The sequence below is a fragment of the Heterodontus francisci genome, chromosome 16 (assembly GCF_036365525.1).
Source record: "Heterodontus francisci isolate sHetFra1 chromosome 16, sHetFra1.hap1, whole genome shotgun sequence".
In the NCBI taxonomy this organism is placed as follows: Eukaryota; Metazoa; Chordata; class Chondrichthyes; order Heterodontiformes; family Heterodontidae; genus Heterodontus; species Heterodontus francisci.
The window spans coordinates 73,007,356-73,031,011 of NC_090386.1; the positions used below are offsets into that span (position 1 = coordinate 73,007,356).

The 23,656-nt window shown below is 44.1% G+C and overlaps 1 protein-coding gene across 1 annotated transcript in view; it reads right to left on the reverse strand.

The window, feature by feature from the left end:
• Positions 1–23,656, reverse strand: part of ptprt (protein tyrosine phosphatase receptor type T) — a 1,095,010-nt gene that overhangs the window by 150,311 nt on the left and 921,043 nt on the right. Inside the window, exon 19 of the mRNA XM_068048566.1 lies at positions 645–832. Coding sequence (XP_067904667.1) covers positions 645–832 — 188 coding nt within the window. The remainder of the gene's footprint in view (positions 1–644; positions 833–23,656) is intronic.

Genomic DNA, 23,656 nt, shown 5'->3' on the forward strand with positions numbered 1-23,656 from the left:
CAGATTAAATACAGTGTCACTGTATCTCGCGGTTTTGCATGGACTCAAAGATATTGTCATTGTTAGTTTTGATCATCCTATTCAATACAAAAATATCTGGAACCCACAAATTACTGTTGATGATATTCCTCTATTGCCTCCTTCAACCAATGTCATAGAAACATGTCTGGCAATATTGGAAACAATAATTCTAGGGTCCATCTGTTAATCAGATTCACAGGAATTAAAGTGACTGTGGATCACCAACAGAATTCTAAAACTGATGTGACACAAATTGAACTAACTATTGGGAAGTTGTCTTCATTTTCCAGTTGTGTAGTGTGCTTTCATGCCTGTCATGACATAATCCCAACATTGCAAAGACAATCTTGAGCACATACACAAAGTGCTACTGCAACAAAAATGGGACAAAACTCTATTTACTCTGCTTAGCTCATTTTACCTTCACAGCCATAACTTTCCCTTCAGACGAGATGGAATTAATATCCTTTAATGCGTTCACCTTAAATTGCTCCCTTTTTCCTCTCTGGGAGGCACTAACCTATTTACACACTGTAATTTTAGGACCTTTCATTTTAAGAGAGGGTCCTTCACTCTAAAGAGAATGCTAAAGTGTACTTTGAAGAATATAAGTTTAGACTTACCTCATACTCTTCTTTAAAGCCATAACCCTTGCCACATTTCATCTGCGTGATGTGCTGCAGTAAATCTGCTACTCTTATAGCAGGCTGGAGGTGGGCAGTTTGATATGACATTTCAACAGGTTCACAATTCCTGTAGGAATGAGTTTGAACGACTCTAGTTGGCTGACTGATATCTTCATGGTTGCTGTCTGCATTCAGAAAACATAAGATAATCAGAAACTAATGTCCTTTAAACACTCTTGAATCTGCCACAGGCCCACCTAAAGTGGTAACAGAAACACCTACTTCCCTGCTGCAAAAAGGATAAAACTGATTCTTGATAATAGAATGTTTTTGTGCTGTCCTTTATATATATTTTCTATATACACATTATAAATATATATATATATAAAACTTTCTTCATGCTGTCTTGCAGCTAAATTTTAAGAAAGTAAAATGGAAATTGTGAGGGGAGATAAAAGACAATGATACTGAAAAAAATATTTATTCTCTGGGGAAAGGAATAAATTGTAATGTCAATAAGGAATACAATAATATTAAGGAGACATTTTTCAATCAGTTTTTATTGTAAAAGGAGTGCTGGATCTTAAGATTGTACGAGACTTCAGAATATTCCAGAATAAAACTAGAGCATGCTGGAAATACACAGTAAATCAGATGAAGAGTACACATCTGAAACTGACCTCCTCTGCATTTCAACAATAACTTACATTTATATAGCATCTTTAATGCAGTATATCGTTCCAAGGTGCTTCACAGAGGCATTATCAAACAACATTTGACATTGAGCCACATAAGGAGCTATTGCGACATGTCAAAGGGGTGGGTTTTAAGGAACGAGAGGTAGAGTTGTGGAGAGGTTACGGAGAAAATTCCAGAGATTAGGAACTAGGTAACCCCAGGCATTGTTGCTAATGCCAGAATGTCAAAAATTGGGGAAGGGCAAGAGGCCAGAATTTCCAGCATTTTCTATTTTTATCACAGATTTCCATCATTGGCAGTTTTTCTCCATTTTCCTAACATTTCTAACTGCACTAACTGCAGTACTGAATTGAAGGCACTAGAAGTCACTATTTCATTTAATAAATAGAATACCTTTCTGAAAATGTCCTAAAAATATCTAGTGGCAATTAATGAGTACTGCACCAATTCTCATTCCATCAAATCACCCCTTGAATAAGGGTGCATTTAGACTGCAGGATAGGAGTTCTGCCTCTGCGCTTACCAGCAATGCAGAGGTGAATGAGTGGAAAATCACAAGTTTTCAAGTGCAGAAACTGAATTTCTACCATTACAGGTTTAGCGTCAGTTCAAATCTGGGAGTGTCACCTCTTTTTTTTCAAATATATACTTTATTCATAAATTTGGAAAGGTACTTTACAGAACAATTCAAATTTGACATTACGTAAAGTACAATTCAAATCAGTTTCTTTCAATACAGTACAAGGTGCCTCACTGCACTTGCCATTGCAGGTTATATTGACAATGTACATTGTCAGGTCAGATATTCACACTGGATTTAGGCTGCGTTTACACTATAACTGGAGCAACTGCGCAAAGTATAATCACTTCACACTGATGCTACAGCTACAATATAAATGCACCATAGGATGTTGACAGAGTTAAAGGAATTCTAGAGCAGTGGTACATTCTTAGTGGCAAATAGACCACTGTGTAAGGTCCCTCCACCAAGGTGAACTGAGGGGCTGGATCCATGGAAAACCCCTCGAACTGTATCCAGAAAATATTTGTTTGCTGTAAAATGTACATGGCATGTAAAATGAAATGGAAGGGTTGCGAGGCAATTCACTCCTGTATTGAAGGAAACTGATGTCCTTTGCACTCTGTATTGTTTGACTTGGTGTTGTTTGGAACTGTTATGTAATGTATTTTTTTTTACAGATTTTTATGAATAAAGTATACTTTAGAAATAAAAAAGAAAGATGGTGAAACAGGGCACATTCATTGTGTTTGGCGTCCTAGACTTATGTGTAAATGAGTTCATACACATTTAAATGGATGCAAATAATGTTTGTGAAACAACTCAGTGTGGAGTTTCAGCTGGGAGTACAATTAGCAAAATGTGCTCAGAATGCGTGAGGCACTGCACCGATTTTGTTGAGAAGTTACACTGAAGTTTTTTTGCACAAACTCATGAGCATTAGCCCAAATGTAAAATCTCCCAAGCATCGGCACAATCAAGCACTCTAATCGACTGAGGCCAGTTTTGTGGGCGGGGACTGCTTCGGGCGAATGGACTTTTGAACCAGAGTAAAAGATCTTACATACTCTAGCGTGAAGAAGTTATGGGCGCAACCCATTCACTTACAATTCTGTGATTGTTGGCGCTATTTCATTCTATCCCGCCCAGCTATCTGGCCAGAAATTACATAGAAACTTCAGGCCCTTATATCAAGTGTGTGAAATTGCATTTTAAGTTCAAGGCAATAACCAAGTAAACATTAAAATCTAACAGAATAAAAAAACTCTTAAGGCAGACCATGAAATATTAATTTGCCAATTATAACATTTTTTCAAAAGCAAAGTCCAATTATTTTGTTTTGTAGATTACATTAACTCCACCTGAATCTTTGCAGTAACTATTTCACTACAAATTAACATTTCACACCAGAATGTGTAAAAGAGGGTCCTCTGTGCAAGAATACTCCCCTTTTGTTCTAAACACATTCAACTTCAGTGTAGATATTGTTTAGTTTTACTAGAAATTAACTGGAAAAATGCTTACTTACATAACTGAATTGAATTATTTTTCCTTTGAAAATTGCCTGTTAATTTATGATAATTTTGCCTCCCTCTTCCACAGCCTTTTCCTCAACACAAATGCTTAGAAAGTCTTGTCCGAAGCAACACCTGAATCAGCCTAAAATTCAGCAAATTTACAGTCAACAATGTTTTTGTTATGCTAATATTAACTAATTCAAAGTGTTATAGCTGTGATTTGCAGCCATGAAAATCTTATTCATGCAGTGATTAGATTAAGTTATGGTGGTATGGGAAGGATGCCAGTGAGCTGATCTGAAATGACACTGGACAAAACTATAATTTTAATATTTATCATCTTTTCATACTGTAGAAAAGCATGTATAATTATGTGATCCGGGAAAGAAAATAATGCTTCAAATTTACAAGCTAATCTTTCTATGTCTGTAAACAAAACTACTTACCATCTGTTATCATTTATTATTCAAGTCAATCATAAGACCTATTTATGCTATTCAACGGTAGAAGGCGCTCAGATCTGTCTGAACCTGACCGGTCCATTGCCAATGTTAACTCTATGAATTTTGTTCTTGTATTGTTCCCAGTTGCACAGCAAGATCAGTTGAAAGCCAGTAAAATATAACAATTTGTATTTATATAGCACCTTAATGCAATAAACCATCCCAAGGCACTTTACAGGTGCATTACAAATAAAGTTTGACACCAAGCCACATAATGACATACTAGGACAGATGATAAGAAGCCTGGACAAAGGCGAGGTTTTAATGAGTGTCCTAAAGGAGGAGAGAGAGGTAGAGAGGTTTCTACAAGGTTACATCTGGCTTCTTCTACCTGCTGTAAATTCTCCATACCACATGCTAGCCACTATGAGTGATGCAAAAATACACAACAGTCTGTGCTTCTACACTCACATGCAACTGGAGATGTTTAAGCAGATGTTGCATGTAGATACACATGCATCTTAATAATGACCACAACTCCACTGCAGTTGAGCATATAATTTTACCCACAGTAACTGCAACAAGGTTCCTCTAACTTGGAAAACAAGGACATGCCTTAAATTGGTTTGTATGCATGGAATATGTTGGAGAATTAGCTAATTACCATGTCATAGAAAAGGGCAAATTTTAAGAAATGGTAAGGGGATTTGTTAACAAGCCTACTGAGCAAGTAATGAGGACAAAGGAGAAAAGTCTTCCATCTATCAGTGGAAGGCAAACAGTCAATTAAATCTATTGTTCTGGGCACAAATATATTTAAACTAAAGATATGTTCTGCTTACCACCTCCCTGCCCATCACCATGGTGATGGACTTCGGAAACTTAAGCCATGGTGACCATTTTTAACTTATTAAAACATTCCAAGATGCTCCACAGAGGAGAAAAACAACCAGCAGGTGTAGGTGAGTGAATTAGGAGAAATGACCAAATGTATGATTGAAAAGGTGGCTTTTGAAAAGGTGTTTAAACGGCAGTGAAATATAAAGCAGGATGAAATAGTTTAGAAAGGGAGTACTAGAGATAAGGGCTAAGAAAGTTCAAAGCTTTGCCACCAATGATGGAATGCAGGCAGTGCATACTCAGAAGGCTGGATTTGAAGGAAAAGCTCAGAACATAAGGAGGTTGCTGAGATGGCGTGGGTGAGGCCATGGAAAAATATGAAGATACGGATAAGAATTTTGAAAATGATGGAGGGAGTCTCAACCCCCAAAATGGATGGTTTTTGGTTGGATGGGAAGTAAAAATATAAAAAGTTTGAAACTGAAAAGTTGAAGTCCCCAACTCACCCACTTCCTACTTTGAAGGAGGCGGGCAACCAACACACACCTATAAGCTGGGTTGGTCATTTAAATATCATAATGAGGCTGTGTGCCTCAGAATTAGCCACCATTTTAAATTTAACCCTGGCCGGCCAGGTTTCCTGGGCCTCGGGTATCCCATCAGCTAAAGAGAGGCCGGGATTGTTGGATCCAGGAGGTCAGGAAGTGCCTTTTCACTTACCTGCTAAGTCCAATTTACCTGCTACACCCACCTCCTGCAATCGGATACCACTACCGCCTCCCACCCCGACCCTTCTAATCTCTCTTTCTTCTGATATACCCCATGGATCCTTCTCATCTCCTCCCCAACCCTTCCAAACTTCCCGCTGACCCTTCCAAATTCCCCGCTGACCCTTCCAAACTCCCCACTGACCCTTCCAAACTCCCCATTGACCCTTCCAAATATTCACCGCCCCCCCCCCACCCCGGCCCCCAATTCTTCCAATCTCTTCCCCCACCCCCAACCCTTTCAAACTCCTCCTTGATTCATCAGATCTCCACCCTCCCCAAGTTCTCCAAGCTGCTCCACCATCGAACCTTCCAATTTCCCACCCAAAGCTCTTCCCATCTTCCCCCAAACCCCCAGGACCTTAATCTTCCTCCCAGGCCTCTGATCCCTCCATCCTTCCTCAAACTCAAACTGACCTCAAACTAGCTACCCTACCACCTGCTGTTCCCTCACTGCCTCCGGGCTAATATCTTACCCAATGTTTTGGGGAGAGTAGGTTGTCAAGGATTGAGGACTTGAAAGAGCAACATTCAAAAGAATAAGGGAAATGATGGAGAATTGGAACTGAGTACAGACAGCCAGCACAAATGGAATGGGCTTAATGGCCTGTTCCTGTGTTGCAAAATTCTCTGATTCTTAACGTGCCAGATCAAGGACGGCCACACAAATGCATTAAGCATTCTTTCACTAATATTGCAAAAAGTAATTATTAGGCTTATGTTCAAGAAAATAATAACTGAAGAGGCTTTAATTGACAATCTCAATCTGTAACACTTAAGGATGAGTGGTCTGTAAATGGAAACATTCACATTGTGATAAGTAGAACGTTATATTCTCAGACTTGTAACTAAGGCTGTGTCCACATTCCGCTCTCTGGGAACTCAAACTGCTATAAAATGGCTTCCTGGAGGGGGTCTCACACCTGAGGATCTTATTGCATTCATTAGTCTATTAAATTATATAGCTGGTTTTGCATTGCTGCATTGATGAAACGTCACACTGTCTCTCATCCTACTCATGATGCTACTGTTAATACTGGTGACTCAAATGTGAGAAGTGTTTTGTTTTCCAGCATGAACAGTGCGTAGCATGAAGAGAAGAATATTTATAAGGGTAAATTCCCAGTGGCAACCATGGGGCTGAAGCTTATGTTTGAGATGCTGGTCCCGCCATTGAGACCGGAACCTGGCGTGAGATATGTCGGGGGCAGGAGTGGCTGGCTGCACATGATTCAGCGGCGGCTGACCAAATAAGCCTAATGAGCTGTGAGATCCTACCAGCCCGGAGGTGGGGAGTGCAGCAGCAGGTGACACCTTGGCAGGTGCTGGTGCTATTTTCAAAGGGCTGCCAGCCCTGTATTAAATGCTGCACTGTGAAGGCCTGGGAGAGGAGGAGGTGATTGGGGAAAGAGAAAAGATGGCTGAGAGGAGACCCTGGAGGACCCACGCTTCCCTGATGCTCCACTCCAGGTGCTTTTGCAGGCTGCAAGAGAGAGGAGGGGCATATTGTTCCTGAGGAATGGGAGGACGAGACCTGGAAGTCAAACCAAGCAGGCCTGGCTCCAGATTCCAGAGGAGGTCAGCAGCCGTGGGGTCATGCCGTGCACATGGATTCAGCAAGCATCTTAACTATCGCATCCGGACTGCGAAAGTGAGCATCATAGGAACATAGAAACAGAGAAAATAGGAGCAGCAGTAGGTCATTTGGCCCCTCGAGCCTGCTCTGTCATTCAACTAGATCATGGCTGCTTTTCTACCTCAAAGCCATTTTCTTGCACTATCCCCATATCCCTTGATATCTTTTATACCTAGAAATCTGTCAATCTCTGCTTTAAACATACTCAATAACTGAGCCTCCACAGCCCTCTGGGATAGAGAATTCCACAGATTCACCACCCTCTGAGTGAAGAAATTCCTCCTCATCTCAGTCCTAAATGGCCTACCTCTTATTTTGAGACTGTGTCCCCTGGTTCTCGACCTCCTAGCCATGGGAAACATCCTGGATCCTCCCCCTCCCACTGCAAGATTATCTCCAGCCTGAGCAGATGTCCCAAACCCTGGCACTGGGCAGGCAACGCAGCCTTCTGGACTCTCGCTCTTGGCTGCAGAGAACTGTGTCTATCCCCCGACTATTCTGTCCCCTACTATCACTACATTCCTATTCACTCCCCGACTTGAATGGCTTTCTGTACCACATTGCCATGGTCAGTTTGCTCATCCACCCAGCAGCCCTCGTTCTCAACCATACAAGCTGAAAAAACCTCCAACCTCTTGGACAATTGCAAGGGCTGAGGTTCCTCCGCTTCTGCCTTCTCGATCCCCTTAACTGCCTTCTGCGCAGTCACACCCTCCTGTCCCTGACCAAATCAGAAGACCTTATCCTAAGGATGTGACTGCCTTCTGGAACAAAGTGTCCAGGTAACTTTCCCCCTCTCTGATGCATCGCAGTGTCTGTAGCTCCGCCTTCAACTCAATGACTCTGAGCTAAAGCTCCTCGGGCTTCAGACACTTACTGCAGATGTGTCTGCTTTCGATCACACTTGCGTCCACCAGCTCCCACATACTGCAGTCACAACACATCACCTGCCCTGCCATCTTTATTATGTGGTAATTAATTTATTTTTCTCAGTTAATTTATAATTATTAAATCCCACTAATACTAAGCCCCACTACTACTAATAAGCTTTACTATTGCTAGTAAATTTTACTACCAGTAATAAAACCTTACTAATACATTTCCTGAGTTTCAGAACACTCATATTCTTATTATTTCAATCAATGTTATATGAACCCCAATTAAAATTTCTTAGTTCAGATAAGAGAAAAAGAGAAAATGTTCACCAACCAATCACTTACCTTCTTTGTTGTAATGTCACATGTCAATTTTCTTTGGAATGCTCTGAACCCACTAATCACCATCCTAGCTCCTCAAACTCCCATTGCTGTCTCAAGGTTACCCTCTATTTCTGGGAAGCAACTTGCATCTTCGATAGCTAATGAAGGCTGAAGGAGCACCTCTTTCCCCCTCTGCACCAAATTCCCACATGAACAAAATTCCCACCTTCACACTCTGACTACATCTCACTCAGGTGAAGTCTCCTTTCCGTGTGCCCCTTACTCCTGTACTTACTATCATTTAATGCCTTCATCCGCTTGAGCCTTGTATCTTGCGAAACATGATGGTGCTTTGGCAGGAGAGGGTTCAAACCCCCTCTCCACGTCCAGAAATGGGCAAAGGGGCAGGGGCTGCAAGGTGACCAACAACAGCATGGCAAGGTGTCCCCGACAGGAGGCTCCTGGTGTAGAGCAATCTCGTGAGGTCTCTGGAAAAGTGCCACATGCAGGAGACATCTGTGTGCCCCCATCAGTGGCAGCTGGACTGCCAGCAGCCTATGCATTGGCATTAATGTTACTGGGGACCAACAACTTCCTTCCCTCTGTCTGCAGGAGATGATAGCACACAACTGGAGAGAGTGGGCCAAGATTGGCGGTCAGCTGCTCATTCTCCATGTCTTGACCCCGATGGAGGAGAAGGCCATGGATCTGGCTGGACTGCAAGATGGTCGGAGCATCACGGATAGAGAGGCAGGGGCGCAGTGAGTAAGGTCGCTATGAAACACAAGGCTGCCTCTGCAGCGATGGAGCCATGCTTCTTATCAGGCATCTGGTGCCCACAGGGGTCTGCATCGTAGGCGGGTGTGCTACAGAGGGAGGGTAGGCCTTTGACTCTTACATTTCTCTGTTATCTCATGCAGGTCAAGCGTTGCCAAATCCGACAGCCTCCAAGTCCTAGGAGGAACCTGCTACCTCTGAGGGGAAGGGAGGAGCCTCAAAGGGTTCATCGACACCTCATACTCCTGCATCCTCCACCAACGCAGATACTCGCACCTTGGTGGATTTGCTCTCGAGTTGAAATCTGGGCACACAACCTGGTGAGCACAGCGCATATGTGCCTGAGCAGCTGATGGAGGCTGTGACAGTTGGAGGACTTCCCAGCATCATGGGAAATGCTGCAGCCCCATCAAGAGGTCTGGCAATATCTGGCAGAGATGCCAGAGGCAATACGCGCCCAAGCATGGACGACGGAGGAGTCTATCCCGGTCTTGAATTTAACATTGTCTCTGACTGATGCATGAGTGGTGTCCTCCATTGAGAGATTGGTGGCTGTAATGGAGAGTCACATCTAGCGGAGCACTCAGCAGACCTGCACACCCTCATCTTCACCACGGGTGCAAGGCAAGAGGGAGACAGGGGACCTGGATTCACTACCAGGACCTCTTTACTCTCAGGTCAGCAGGGAAGCAGAGTCTGCCTTGCCAGGGTGGAAGAGTGGCTGCCTCTCACAGCTAGGGGTTCCTCTCAGGGAGCTCTTAGTTCGGCCAGCTGCTCCTCTGCTTCTCTGCCAGTGTTGCCTAATCGTCCTTCATCCCTGCCAACAGAGGGTGGTACTGCTTCTGTGCAGGAGGTTCTCAGCATGCCGGGGCCATCCAGACTTAATGCATCCAGAGGATGAACTTCCAAGGTCATCCCTAGCCAATGGGCAGCAAGGTCAACACCCAGCCTCCACCTCAGCTGACTGTGCAGGGGAAGCACCTCTTAGGAGTTCACGTAAGGGAAAAAACAAGTGCACATAGAATCACAGCGTTATCACCGGGTGAGTGTGTCTTTTACATCTAAAGGGCAGGGTCTACTGTGAATGTTGATAAATTGTTTCTGTTAAGTAGAGACTCCCTTTCTCATCCGTCAAGCCTTTGGCTCTTCACTGCAACTCAACCTCTATGAAGAGGCTGGAGGTGAAACAACATGCTGAGAGGGGTCAACTCTGGAGCCTGACCAGCTCTACGCTGTGCGAATGTTCAATAAGCCACTGCATCCTTAGGCGAGGAAGGCGACAACATGGCTGCATAAAGGTAGGTCTTTATTGGTCAAGCTACAACTGATAAATATCAAAGGAAATGAGAATGTATAAAGGCATTGCGAGCCTTCCTTGCACATATCTCATGGACACTCTTGTCCCTGGGTCCTTCATCTGGCCTAGTTTACGTATCTTCCCTGTTCGCAACCTCATCGTCCAAGGAGGCAGTCCGCTCCTCACTTTCCTCATTGCTCATCGGTTCCCCCCTCTGCAGGGCCAGGTTGTGCAGTGCACAGCAGACCATAATGATACATGAGACCCTCGCTGAGGCATACTGAAGGGCCCCATGGACCAATCTAGACACCTGAATCTCACCTTGAGCAGACCAATGGCCTGCTTTATGGTAGCTTGCATTGTCCCTCTCTTCTACATCTGTGTGTGGGCTCCTCACTGGTGTTAATAGCCATGTCCTCACTGGTAGCCCTTGTCTCCAATGATTCATCCTAAAGGCAGGAGGGAGGCTGGAAAAGTTCTGGCACGTGGGACTGTCTCAAAATGTAGGCATAGTGACAACTTCCCAGGAAACATGCAGAGACCTGCAGAATCCATTTACTGTGGTTGCAGACCAGTTGTACATTGAGGGAGTGGAAACACTTCCTGTTGATGAAAGCCACTGCTGGTGTGCAGGAGCCTTGATGGCCACATGCATGTAGTTGATGACACCCTGCACCTGTGGGAAGCCAGCAATGGTCCCAAACCCAATGACTTGAGAGTTGGGATCCGTGTGGAAGCACACATAATCTCCCGCCCTCCTGAAAAGGGCACTGGTGACCTCCTTGATGCACCAATGTGCCACTGACTGTGAAATCACACACATGTCCCTTGTGGATCCCTGGAATGATCCAGAGGCATAGAATTTCAGTGCCATGGTGACTTTCAGGGCCACAGGCATCAGATTCCCACCAAGTCCCATCGGCACAGCTCATCCTGCATCACATGCAAAGGTCTGTGATGGCTTCCCTGGAGATGCAGAGTCTTTGTTGGCACTGCTTCTCAGACATCTTTAGGTAGTTCAGCCTTGGATGCTCTCAGGAGGGTACCTCCTTCTGTGTGGGGCAGCTCCCTGGCTCTCTCTCCTCTGCACCCTTCTCCACCATCTGGTGGCCGCTGCTGACCCTCCTGTGGGCTCACAGGCTGTTGCAGTGCTGCTGCAGGTGCCTGGTCCTCTCTCCTGCTCTGCTGCACCTCGCCTTCAATGGGATCCCCAAAGCCTGGATGAACGAGGCCCGTGATAGGTGGCCTCTCCCTGAGTGCAAGTCCTTCCCTACCAGTGAGCCCCTCCGCCTTGTTTTCCCCACTTGTGAGCTTTGCCCAGCTTTTTCTTGCCCATTGCCCCCCTTGCAGTGGATCCCCCCACAACTCAAACGACTTCCCCTCACTCGCAATGCTCTCCCTTTGTCACTTTGCCCAGCCCATGATGGTTGCCCTGCCGATGGCTTCCCCTAGCAGGCAGCCATGCTCTTTCGCCTCCATGTCACCTCCTTAAAGGAGGCGAGCCTCTGAAGTCCTGTGAAACCTGTGCACAGTCTGAAAAATCCAATCCAGATGATAAAATCACTTTCAATTGGCCTCTTAACTATCTTAATTACCTGTCCACCGCATTGCCGTCGGACCTCTGCCCTCCATGTTTGCCGCCATCGACAAAATTAGGAAGGGAAGTCATGACGTTGGATCCTGATTTTATGTCCCCCATGCCTTGGTTTCCATCCACTTTGTTCCCTTAAAATTCAGCACATGGTGTAAGGCTGTATGGGTCACAGATCAGGCTACCACCCATGCTTTCTTTGAGTGGGAGTACAAGGGCTGCTGAATTTACCTAAGAATGCATTCTAATAAATAATGTTTTTATAAAATATTTTTGTTTTTGTGTCAATAAGCAAAGTAACAATGGAAAGAGTTAGTGAGAATAATGATCTTTCCCTTGAGCTGCTTTATAGGCTTTTCTATTTAATGTTAGAGAATGCAGAAACAAAGAAATGATTACTGAATTATCTGAAATATTATAAGTGGTATATGACCCATTGGAGACAGAGGCAGTGGAACAGGTTAATTAAGTGCAAATAAAACATTTTATTATGGAACAGTGTTACTGCTCATTTTATATAACAGTTTAAAACTACTGATGGAAAATGGCAAATTACAAAATTTTCTGCACCAATAGCGATCATCCATTAAGTTAAATGAATGATTAAAAAGTAATTCGCTATGCAAGCCTCTCTTTCTGATATATGCTGCCAGCAGATCAGATATGTTAGTTAGCAAATTACCTCTTTAATATGTCTAAATTAATACATAGTTAAATACAAATTAATACACAGTGGCGCAGTGGTTAGCACCGCAGCCTCACAGCTCCAGGGACCCGGGTTCGATTCTGGGTACTGCCTGTGCGGAGTTTGCAAGTTCTCCCTGTGTCTGCGTGGGTTTCCTCCGGGTGCTCCGGTTTCCTCCCACATGCCAAAGACTTGCAGGTTGATAGGTTAATTGGCCATTATAAATTGCCCCTAGTATAGGTAGGTGGTAGGGAAATATATAGGGACAGGTGGGGATGTGATAGGAATATGGGATTACTGTAGGATTAGTATAAATGGGTGGTTGATGGTCGGCACAGACTCGGTGGGCCGAAGGGCCTGTTTCAGTGCTGTATCTCTAAACGAAACTAAACTAAAACCAAACATAGCCTAATTTCATACAATTTTCCTTTTTTGTGCCCACTATCTCCTGAGGTGTGATACATGTGAAATTGCCCGAAAGAGGAGTTGAGGTCTGGGGCTGATCAGCCATGCTCTTATTGAATGGTGGGGCAGGCTTGAGGGGCTGAATTGCCTACTCCTGCTCTTATTTCTTAAGTTCTTATGCCCCTTCATTATAAATCCAAAGCAACAATAGTTAAATCTTCAACATTTTTTGAATATAAAGTGAAATAATCTTAAATGTATTGAAATCTTGTTGTCTTTTGTAATTTCTCATCTTCCAACAGAATGCACCTGAGTTTCCAATATGTAGCTTCACTATGCAAGGATATTCATTGGAAAAGCGATAACAGAAAACTGCCACCCAAAAAGTCGGTTTTTACAAATCCTTCAGGTGCATCCACAATCACAGCTCAAGTTTTACAAAAGGCAGAGTGCAAAAGGCTATATGCTGACATGAACTGGGCAAACTATTTCCAACCAAAGTATTGTAGGAAATTGGTGTTCGTCTAATTCTCACGGGATATATATTCCACATACATAACCACAGTTCCAACAGCATATTGCTATGCACTCCACAACATGCAGAGAATGTCAAACACCATTCTCCCAGACTGTATGTAGCTTATTGACACTTTAGAGTCACATCACTGTACACTTAAAAATGACTGCTGGCACCTTTTACAAACACTTAAAAAGTTTTTGTGACATTCCTCTGTCTACTATTTTAGTGGGAAGCAATAACATTTAAAATTAAATGGATTAGTGCCTATGTTAAAAAAAAGAAGAAAGAAGGTGTCCTATGAACACATCAAGCATTTGTCTGCAGATGTTGCCCACAGCATTTTAAGGCAAGACTTGCTTCCAGCAGCACATAAATTCTAATTAGTGGCAACGCAACAGGGCAGAACTAAGATTAATTCAAAATTATGATGCATTTATAGGGCGTATATAGGTCATACCTTATTCATATTAACTAGAGGTCATCATTTTATGAACAGTTAGCAACACTGGTTCAGATATATATTCTCTTTTGCTCTCAATAGGATTTTTGTACTTTAAAAGTAGTTATTAGTATTCTAGTGTCAATTTAATTGAATGACAAATTCTCTATATATGTTTTTGCTATTGATACAATGTCTTTATTTCACAACTCATTGGATCTGTGAAAGGAATGTTCATAAAGACTTACATCAAAACAATTAGACATAAATAAGTATAAATCACTTCCAAGATCAAATCTTTTAAGCACTTCTATTAAGTTGATAATCATGCCCTAAGACGATATGATTTGCAAATTATCAGTGCTAGTCGCAATCCTCCATTAATTTCTACATTATCATAAATATTAAGAAACAACCTCAAAAGGCACTGAAATTATTTTGGTAACTAAAAAAGTCAGGCTTAATTTGGAAGACCAATTTCAATAAGGAGCTGAATGGGATTTACAGTATCTTTGCAAACTGTTTCCAGACAGCACCAAGACGAATTTTAAACCTGTTAAAAAGCACTGCTGTATCAGGTTAGGTTTAAAATGTTTTGGTCTAGGATTTATTGTTTGTCATTTTTATATGTACAAATAATACATCAGACATACCAGTTGAAATCTGAATATATTTTTGTTAATATTTTATGATGGTTTATTGCTCATGTATGAGAATATTGAAGCTATGGAGTTCTGCAACGTGCTGATAATACTGTCAATCAGGCATTATTTTATGGCAGGTTAAACAGCCAGTACTGCAATAACAGCAGCGTAGCAAGTGAGATATCCCTAATTCATGTATCAAAATGATAGTTCAGAGGGTAAATACATCTTGTGATGTAGTATAAGCCATATGTCCTGTGTTGGTATGTGACGTATTCTTGAGGGTATCAGTGATCACTTCCACTGAGTCTCAGGTTGAGGGACAGCAAAATTTATCCAGGATTCTACTCCTAATTCAGTAGTGCTCAGTAATGATTCCTTCTTTTTTTCTTCTTTGGCCTCCTTGTCTCGGAAGACAATGGGTAAGCGCCTGGAGGTGGTCAGTGGTTTGTGGAGCAGCGTCTGGAGTGGCCATATAGGCCAATACTAGAGTGACAGACTCTTCCACAGGTGCTGCAGGTAAAATTGGTTGTCAGGGCTGTTACGCAGTTGGCTCTCCCCTTGTGCTTCTGTCATTTTTCCTGCCAACTGCTAAGTCTCTTCAACGCGCGACACTTTAGCCCTGCCTTTATGGCTGCCTGCCAGCTCTGGCGATCGCTGGCAACTGACTCCCACGACTTGTGATCAATCTCACAGGACTTCATGTCGCGTTTGCAGACGTCTTTAAAGCGAAGACATGGACGGCCGGTGGGTCTGATACCAGTGACGAGCTCACTGTACAATGTGTCCTTGGGGATCCTGCCATCTTCCATGCGGCTCACATGGCCAAGCCATCTCAAGCGCCGCTGACTCAGTAGGGTGTATAAGCTGGGGATGTTGGCCGCCTCGAGGACTTCTGTGCTGGAGATACAGTCCTGCCACCTGATGCCAAGGATTCTCCGGAGGCAGCAAAGATGGAATGAATTGAGACGTCTCTCTTGGCTGACGTACGTTGTCCAGGCCTCGCTGCCGTAGAGCAAGGTACTGAGGACACAGGCTTGATACACGCGGACTTTTGTGTTCCATGTCAGTGCGCCATTTTCCCACACTCTCTTGCCCAGTCTGGACATAGCAGTGGTAGCCTTTCCCATGCGCTTGTTGATTTCTGCATCGAGAGACAGGTTACTGGTGATAGTTGAGCCTAGGTAGGTGAACTCTTGAACCACTTCCAGAGCGTGGTTGCCAATATTGATGGATGGAGCATTTTTGACGTCCTGTCCTATGATGTTCATTTTCTTGAGGCTGATGGTCAGGCCAAATTCGTTGCAGGCAGCCGCAAACCTGTCGATGAGATTCTGCAGACACTCTTCAGTGTGAGATGTTAATGCAGCATCGTCAACAAAGAGAAGTTCTCTGATGAGGACTTTCTGTCCTTTGGTCTTCACTCTTAGACGGGCAAGGTTGAACAACCTGCCACCTGATCTTGTGTGGAGGAAAATTCATTCTTCTGAAGACTTGAACGCATGTGAGTGCAGCAGGGAGAAGAAGATCCCAAACAGTGTAGGTGCGAGAACACAGCCCTGTTTCACGCCACTCAGGATAGGAAAGGGGTCTGATGAGGTGCTGCTATGCTGAATTGTGCCTTTCATATTGTCATGGAATGAGGTGATGATATTTAGTAGCTTTGGTGGACATCCGATCTTTTCTAGTAGTCTGAAGAGACCACGTCTGCTGATGAGGTCAAAGGCTTTGGTGAGATCAATGAAAGCAACGTAGAGGGGCATCTGTTGTTCGCGGCATTTCTCCTGTAGCTGACGAAGGTAGAACAGCATGTCAATGGTCGATCTCTCTGCTCGAAAGCCACACTGTGCCTCAGGGTAGACACGCTCGACCAGCTTCTGGAGCCTGTTTAAAGCGACTCGAGCGAAGACTTTCCCCACTATGCTGAGCAGGGAGATTCCACGGTAGTTTTTGCAGTCACCACGGCACCTTTGTTTTTATAGAGGGTGATGATATTGGCATCGCGCATGTCCTGTGGTACTGCTCCCTCATCCCAGCACAGGCAAAGCAGTTCGTAGAGTGCTGAGAGTATAGCAGGCTTAGCACTCTTAATTATTTCAGGGGTAATGCCGTCCTTCCCAGGGGCTTTTCCGCTGGCTAGAGAATCAATGGCATTACTGAGTTCCGATTTTATTGGCTGTACGTCCAGCTCATCCATGACTGACAGAGGCTGGGCTGCATTGAGGGCGGTCTCAGTGACAACATTCTCCCTGGAGTACAGTTCTAGGTAGTGCTCAACCCAGCGGTCCATTTGCTTGCGTTGGTCAGTGATTGTGTCCCCTGATTTAGATTTGAGGGGGGGGTGATCTTCTTGATGGTTGGCCCAAAACCTCTCTTAATGGCATCAAACATTCCTCTGATGTTTCTGGTGTCTGAGGCCAGCTGAATATGACTGCATCGGTGTTGCCAGTAGTCATTTGCGCAGCGCTTCTGGCTGTTTTAAGTGCGACGGATGTTCACTCGCTGGGGGCTTTCTTGTAGTTCAGCTGTGCAATGCACTTAGCGGCTATGACAGGTTCCAGCTCTTCAAATTGAGATTGAAACCAGTCTGCATTCTGCTTCATGCGTTTGCCATAGGTGGTCATAGCTGACTCATAGATGGCGTCTCTGATGTGGACCCACTTGGTCTCTGCATCCCCTTTGGGAGTGTTTTGAAGGGCTTTTTCAAGTGAATTTAGAAATTTTTGTAACAGCTGTGGATAAGAAATTCTGCTCGCGTTGATGCATGGGTGGCCCTTCTGTTTGGAGTGATGCAGCTTCTTTGGTTTGAGTCTAACCTTGCTGCACACCAGGGAGTGGTTGGTGTCACAGTCCGCACTGTGGAAGCTGCGTGTGGTTTGAACGCTGTTTAAAGAGGCTCGCCTTGTGACGATGAGGTCCAGCTGGTGCCAACGACGTGATCTTGGATGCCTCCAAGAAACCTGGTGACAGGGTTTATTGTGAAAGAACGAGTTGGTGATGAAGAGGTTATGATAGGTACACAACTCAAGCAGTCTCTGTCCATTCTCATTCATCCTTCATCCTTCCAATGCCATAGCGCCCAAGGCTCTTCAGGATCCCTACCCTGCCAGTAGAAGGTGTAGTCTTGCTCTCTTAGAGATCCGCTTGCAGGGAGGCGCATCTCCTCAAGTGCTGCAATGTCCACATTGAGTCTACTGAGCTCGTTGTTAATGATGGCAGTCTTCCGAGAAACATTGATTTGTGTAAGGTCTTCCGACAGGCCAGGACACATAGTTCTGACGTTCCAGCTTGCAAAACGAAGGGCTGGTACCTTCTTTCCTTTTTTTATCGTGCTGTTTGGTGCCGTGTTGCAGTCCGCTTTTCGGGCAATGACTCTGAGCTCCAAGCACCCACTGAAGCAGGTGGACTGTGGCGGGACAAAACCTTACTGACCGGGGGCTGCCGGTTTGAGGCGGGCAGTAGCTGTCCAGTGAGGTGCGATGACCTCTCCCACCGACAAAGGCAACCCGTGGCACCCAATCTCTACGCCATTTGAGCTGGACTTATAACCCGTAACTGCTGCCTTCCATGTTGTTTCGGTCGCTGTGAGGCGACTATGGAGTGACCTCTCCATGGCGCATGCCTGGGCGAATGTATGGGGGTTGTGAGTTGCCCAAGTGTCAAAACCCCCCTCTCGGCCTTTATGGTGGGGTCCAAAGGAATGCAGAGCACGACGTTTGGCACCGGTATGGCTGCAGGAACTGCCGGAAACATGCCCCCCTCGTACCATCTTCTCCCTGCACCCCCTTCCCCTGCAACCCCCCTACCCCCCTGCAGCCCCCTTCCCAGCTCCCCCTCCCCTCCACCCCTCCCCCTCGCACCTCCTCCTCCCACCGGCATCCACCTATGCCTGAGCAGGGGCCCGAACAACCCCACTGTCTTGTGGGCGTCTCAGGAGAGTCCAAGGCTAAGGGAGTAAACCCTAACAGAAAATCCGGAGCGGAACCCCGTAGGTGGTCATGTGTCACCTTTGGCATATTTCCGGCAGTTCCAGTAATAATTCACTGTGTGACTATCAAGTAGACTCAGGTTTGGGATTGGGACTGGGATTAGGTTTGATTGTGATCATCCATTCAAATTGAACAGCCCAGTGATATGCATCTTTAAAGCACCTAGATGGAGAAATGTACCAGGGCAAAGGTCCTGAAGGCTGTCATATTCCAATATGATCCACTGAAGGAGAGAGGTAAAAAGGGTAGGAGGATGATGAAGTGGAAAGATGTCAGAGACGAGACACAAACTGAGGTGATGCTGACCTTTATAAAACACACAAGGGGCTGAATTTTAAAAGCTCGCTGCCGTTCTCAGCAACGAACTTAAAAAAGTGCACGGTGCACATGTGAGATGTGTGTCGTGGAGCCGCCGCGATATTTCGCACAGCGGCTCATTAATATGGAGGGGGGCGAACTGCACACCCCGATAATGTAGAGGGGGCAGGCGCCTCTTCCTTGGCAATGGCGTCCGGCGCCACTGCGCAGGCTCCGGTGCCATTTTTAAAGGGCAAAAAGCCCTGACAGGTCATTTCAATCTTTTAGATCCTGGAGTGTAAAAAATTAAAATAAAATTGTAATCTCACTTTCAATCCCCTCTCCCACCCACTCAATGAGTACTCTTTATAATTTGCGATATCCCCCAAAACAAACTTTTATTCTGATGCCGAACCTTCCCCCCAAAACTGTGTTACCTTTGATCCTCAACCCTTTTCCACCTACCCCTCAGCCAATAGTAGGAGGATCCCCCGCTCTCCACCATCACCCTAAATATTTCACTCCTCCTCCCTCCCCACAAGTGTTACAGCTCGGATCTTCCGGCAACCAGCTGGAATATCGGCGTGGGACAGCTATCGCGACGAGGTAAGTAATTATTCTTCAATTATAATTTATTTACATATGTTAATGAAGTTTTTTTTGCCTAGCGGCGTGGGTGGCCACCCTGAGGCCTCGCCGCCCCCGATAAAATGGGGCGGAGCCTTCCCAGCATTGAGGCCCTCTCCAGGATGGATTGTCCTGGCCCCCCCCGCCACGACCCCTGACGTCGGAGGTCAGTAAAACTCAGCCCAAGTTCTCTCTCATAGCTTGCTTTGTCACTTCTTGATTGTTTTCTGACCTTGTGAAATATTAATTTGTATTCTTATGTAAAGTCATTTAACAAATACAATAGCAAAGGCAAGAATAACAAAAATCCTTATCAAAACCATTACCAAATCATTTTTATTAAATTACTACTGAGGTAGAACTGTCGGCAAGAAAATTAACTTCTGAAAGCATCTGATTTGCATATTTAATTTTGATTTAAATCAAAGGATTAAGCATCAAGGGCTCAACAGTACTGGTGTAAGATATCAGACAGGGAGTTGCCTTGGGCTAAGGTCACATTTATTTAGTGAGTGCAGCAGTAATGATATGCTCCAGCAACATACACTCACCAATTACCATACTCTTGTATATAAGGTAGTAAAAAGTCTGTTGGATAAGTTATTAAAAGCATAGGTTAACTAACAAATGAGCCACTAATATATCAAATATCATACATCATGACTGAGAGTGAGGCAAAGGGACTATGTAAATGCATCAGTCAAAAGGTGCTTTTGTTACCAGGGAAGTGTCAATCCGATTTAGTGTTATTTACTTTCCTCTTTTCAACTGTTATGGAATGCTGCATAGTTTTCACTTCCCTAGTTATAAATACATTTGAAAATACAAGTCTTATGTGTAGCTCACTTCTGTCATCACACTTCAAAGTGTCAAAAACTTTAAAAAACAGAATGAGAGTCAGCCATTTCCTACTGGATTTTCTAGCTTTGATAAAATGGCCTCTGCTCAAAGGCAAGAGTAAAGAAATTTACAGGCAGCCACATATCTACAAACACTTCTCTTGACAAATAATCTACAGTTGAGCACTTCCCCATGAGGTGTTTCTGTGCATTGACCTTACAGAGATAGGCTGAAATAAGCACAACTCCATCTTATCAGTGAAATAACATAATCATCCCTTGGACTGCAGACTACCCATAAGAAAACCTATGTGAGATCAGCTGGTGCACTAAAGGAAGGAACACGCGTCTGATGTTGGGTGAAGTGGCTATGCAAAGGAATTTACATTCCTTAGTTGCTTGGCATGAGTTTAAATTTAAGCTTGTGACTGGTACGATGTAAAACAGGACTCTCCATTCTTAAAATAGTTCAATTTTATATATTGGAAGATGATATTCTACCACGCCATCAAAAAAACTTTAAGAAAGTTCACATTTGATTCGAGGTCTGAGAAGGATTAAATGAACCTGAGGCTTCCTAATTTAGCAGCAAGTTCTGCATTACAAACAAATTTAAAAAGTACCGTTATATAAAAGTACACCCAGGTCACCTGTGCCTTAGAGATAAAAAGAAAAAAAACTGTGATTTCTGGAAATCTGAAATAAGACAGAAAAGGTTGAATTTATCTCAGTGCCTTAGAGTAGTTTGCATAACATAGTTGGTGCATTGTATTGCCCTATAGGAGTTTTGTGGGTAAGTAGTCAAACAACATTAGTACTAATGTTGAGTCCTGTATTGTTCAGTCATTGTAATTTAGATGCACTGAAGGCCATTGCAGAAATTGTTGCTATGCCACAGAGGTTAACAATGTGTCAAGAATTGGCCCACAAACTCTGCCACCAGCTTCAGTGTTGGCTGTTTCTATATCTGGAGCTAGAGGCTACAGCATCATGGCGAAGAAGATTGCAATTCTATTACTTGTGCTGCTGGCTGCTGTCAACTTTGTGATTCCTTCTGACACACAGCTGAAATGTGGTGAGTCACACAAAGATCTTGTCTTCAAGGAAGATGCATTTTCTCTCTGGGCTAAAAATTGTGCCGAATGGCTGCCAGCATGAAAGCTGACATTGCTTTGTGCTTTGTTAAGGTGTTGGATGTGCTTGTATTCGAAAATAAGACACCGAGGGAGCAGAATGATACAGATATAGCAACTAATCACTCCAGTTTTAACCTTTCCAATGGTTAGTTGAGTGATTTCAAGTAATTAAAAGTACTATTGTCATGGTTATCGCATCAGCAATGAAAAACGTCATTGCAATTGCCGACAAACTGAATTAAATAATTATTGATGTATTATTCAAAAGCCTATCTTCCAACATAGAATTTTCAGGATGTTTCTCCTTTGTAATTCAAAAATGAGTTTTTGGTTACCTATTTTCAATGTTTCGGCTTATCACTACTGTGACCAATAGTGCAAATGGCATTTGATTACTGCTAATGATGGGAGACACAATAAAATGGTATGGCAAAAGTCAAGTTTATAAAGATCACAGGCAGGGGAAGACTCACATCTTTCTTCAGGCAGCATCATCCAGCAACTGAGAGGAAGGTTTTAAAGATACATGCTCTCTCCCATCCTGAGCAGAACAATTTGAACAGATCAACAGTGTCTCAACAGTGCTTGCATCTTTTTCTTTGGTAACCCCCAGGGACCTATCACTGGCCCGCTCCTATGTCTCATCCACAAGCTGCCGCTCGGCGACATCATCTGAAAGCTTTAGTTTTCACATGTCATAGAGTCATAGAGTTATACAGCACAGAAACAGGCCCTTCGGCCCATCGTGTCTGTGCCAGCATCAAGCACCTAACTATTCTAGTCCCATTTTCCAGCACTTGGCCCGTAGCCTTGTATGCTATGGCATTTCAAGTGCTCATCTAAATCCTTTTTAAATGTTGTGAGGGTTCCTGCCTCTACCACCTCTTCAGGCAGGGTATTCCAGATTCCAACCACCCTCTGGGAGAAAAAAATTTCCTCAAATCCCCTCCAAACCTCCGGCCCCTTACCTTAAATCTATGCCCCCTGGTTATTGATCCCTCCGCTAAGGGAAAAAGTTTCTTCCTATCTAACCTATCAATGCCCCTCACAAGTTTGTATGCCTCAATCATGTCCCCCCTCATCCTTCTCTGTTCTAAGGAAAACAACCCTAGCCTTTTCAGTCTATCTTCATAGTTGAAATGCTCCAGCCCAGGCAACATCCTAGTGAATCTCCTCTGCATCCTCTCCAGTGCAATCACATCCTTCCTATAGTGTGGTGCCCAGAACTGTACACAGTACTCCAGCTGTGACCTAACTAGCGTTTTATATAGCTCCATCATAACCTCCCTGCTCTTATATTATATGCCTCGGCTAATATAGGCAAGTATCCCATATGCCTTCCTAACCACCTTATCTACCTGTGCTGCTGCCTTCAGTGATCTATGGACAAGTACACCAAGGTCCCTCTGACCTTCTGTACTTCCTAGGGTCCTACCATCCATTGTATATTCCGCTGCCTTGTTAGTCCTCCCAAAATGCATCTCCTCACAATTCTCTGGATTAAATTCCATTTGCCACAGCTCCGCCCATCTTACAGCCCATCTATATTGTCCTGTAATCTAAGGCTTTCCTCCTCACTATTTACAACACCACCAATTTTCGTGTTGTCTGCGCACTTACTTATCATACCTCCTATATTCACGTCTAAATCATTAATTTACACTATAAACAGCAAGGGTCCCAGCACCGATCCCTGCGGTACACCACTGGTCACAGACATCCACTCGCAAAAACAACCCTCGACCATTACCCTCTGTTTCCTGCCACTAAGCCAATTTTGGATCCAATTTGCCCTGGATCCCATGGGCTCTTACCTTCTTAACCAATTTCCAATGCGGGACCTTATCAAAAGCCTTACTGAAGTCCATGTAGACTACATCAACTGCTTTATCCTCATCTACACATCTAGTCACCTCCTCAAAAAATTCAATCTAGTTAGTTAGACACAATCTCCCCCTGACAAAGCCATGCTGACTATCCCTGATTATCCCCTGCCTCTTCAAGTGGAGATTAATCCTGTCCCTCAGGACTTTTTCCAATAGTTTCCCAACCACTGATGTTAACTCACCGGCCTGTAATTACCTGGTCTATCCCTGCTACCCTTCTTGAATAATGGTACCACATTTGCTGTCCCCCGGTTCT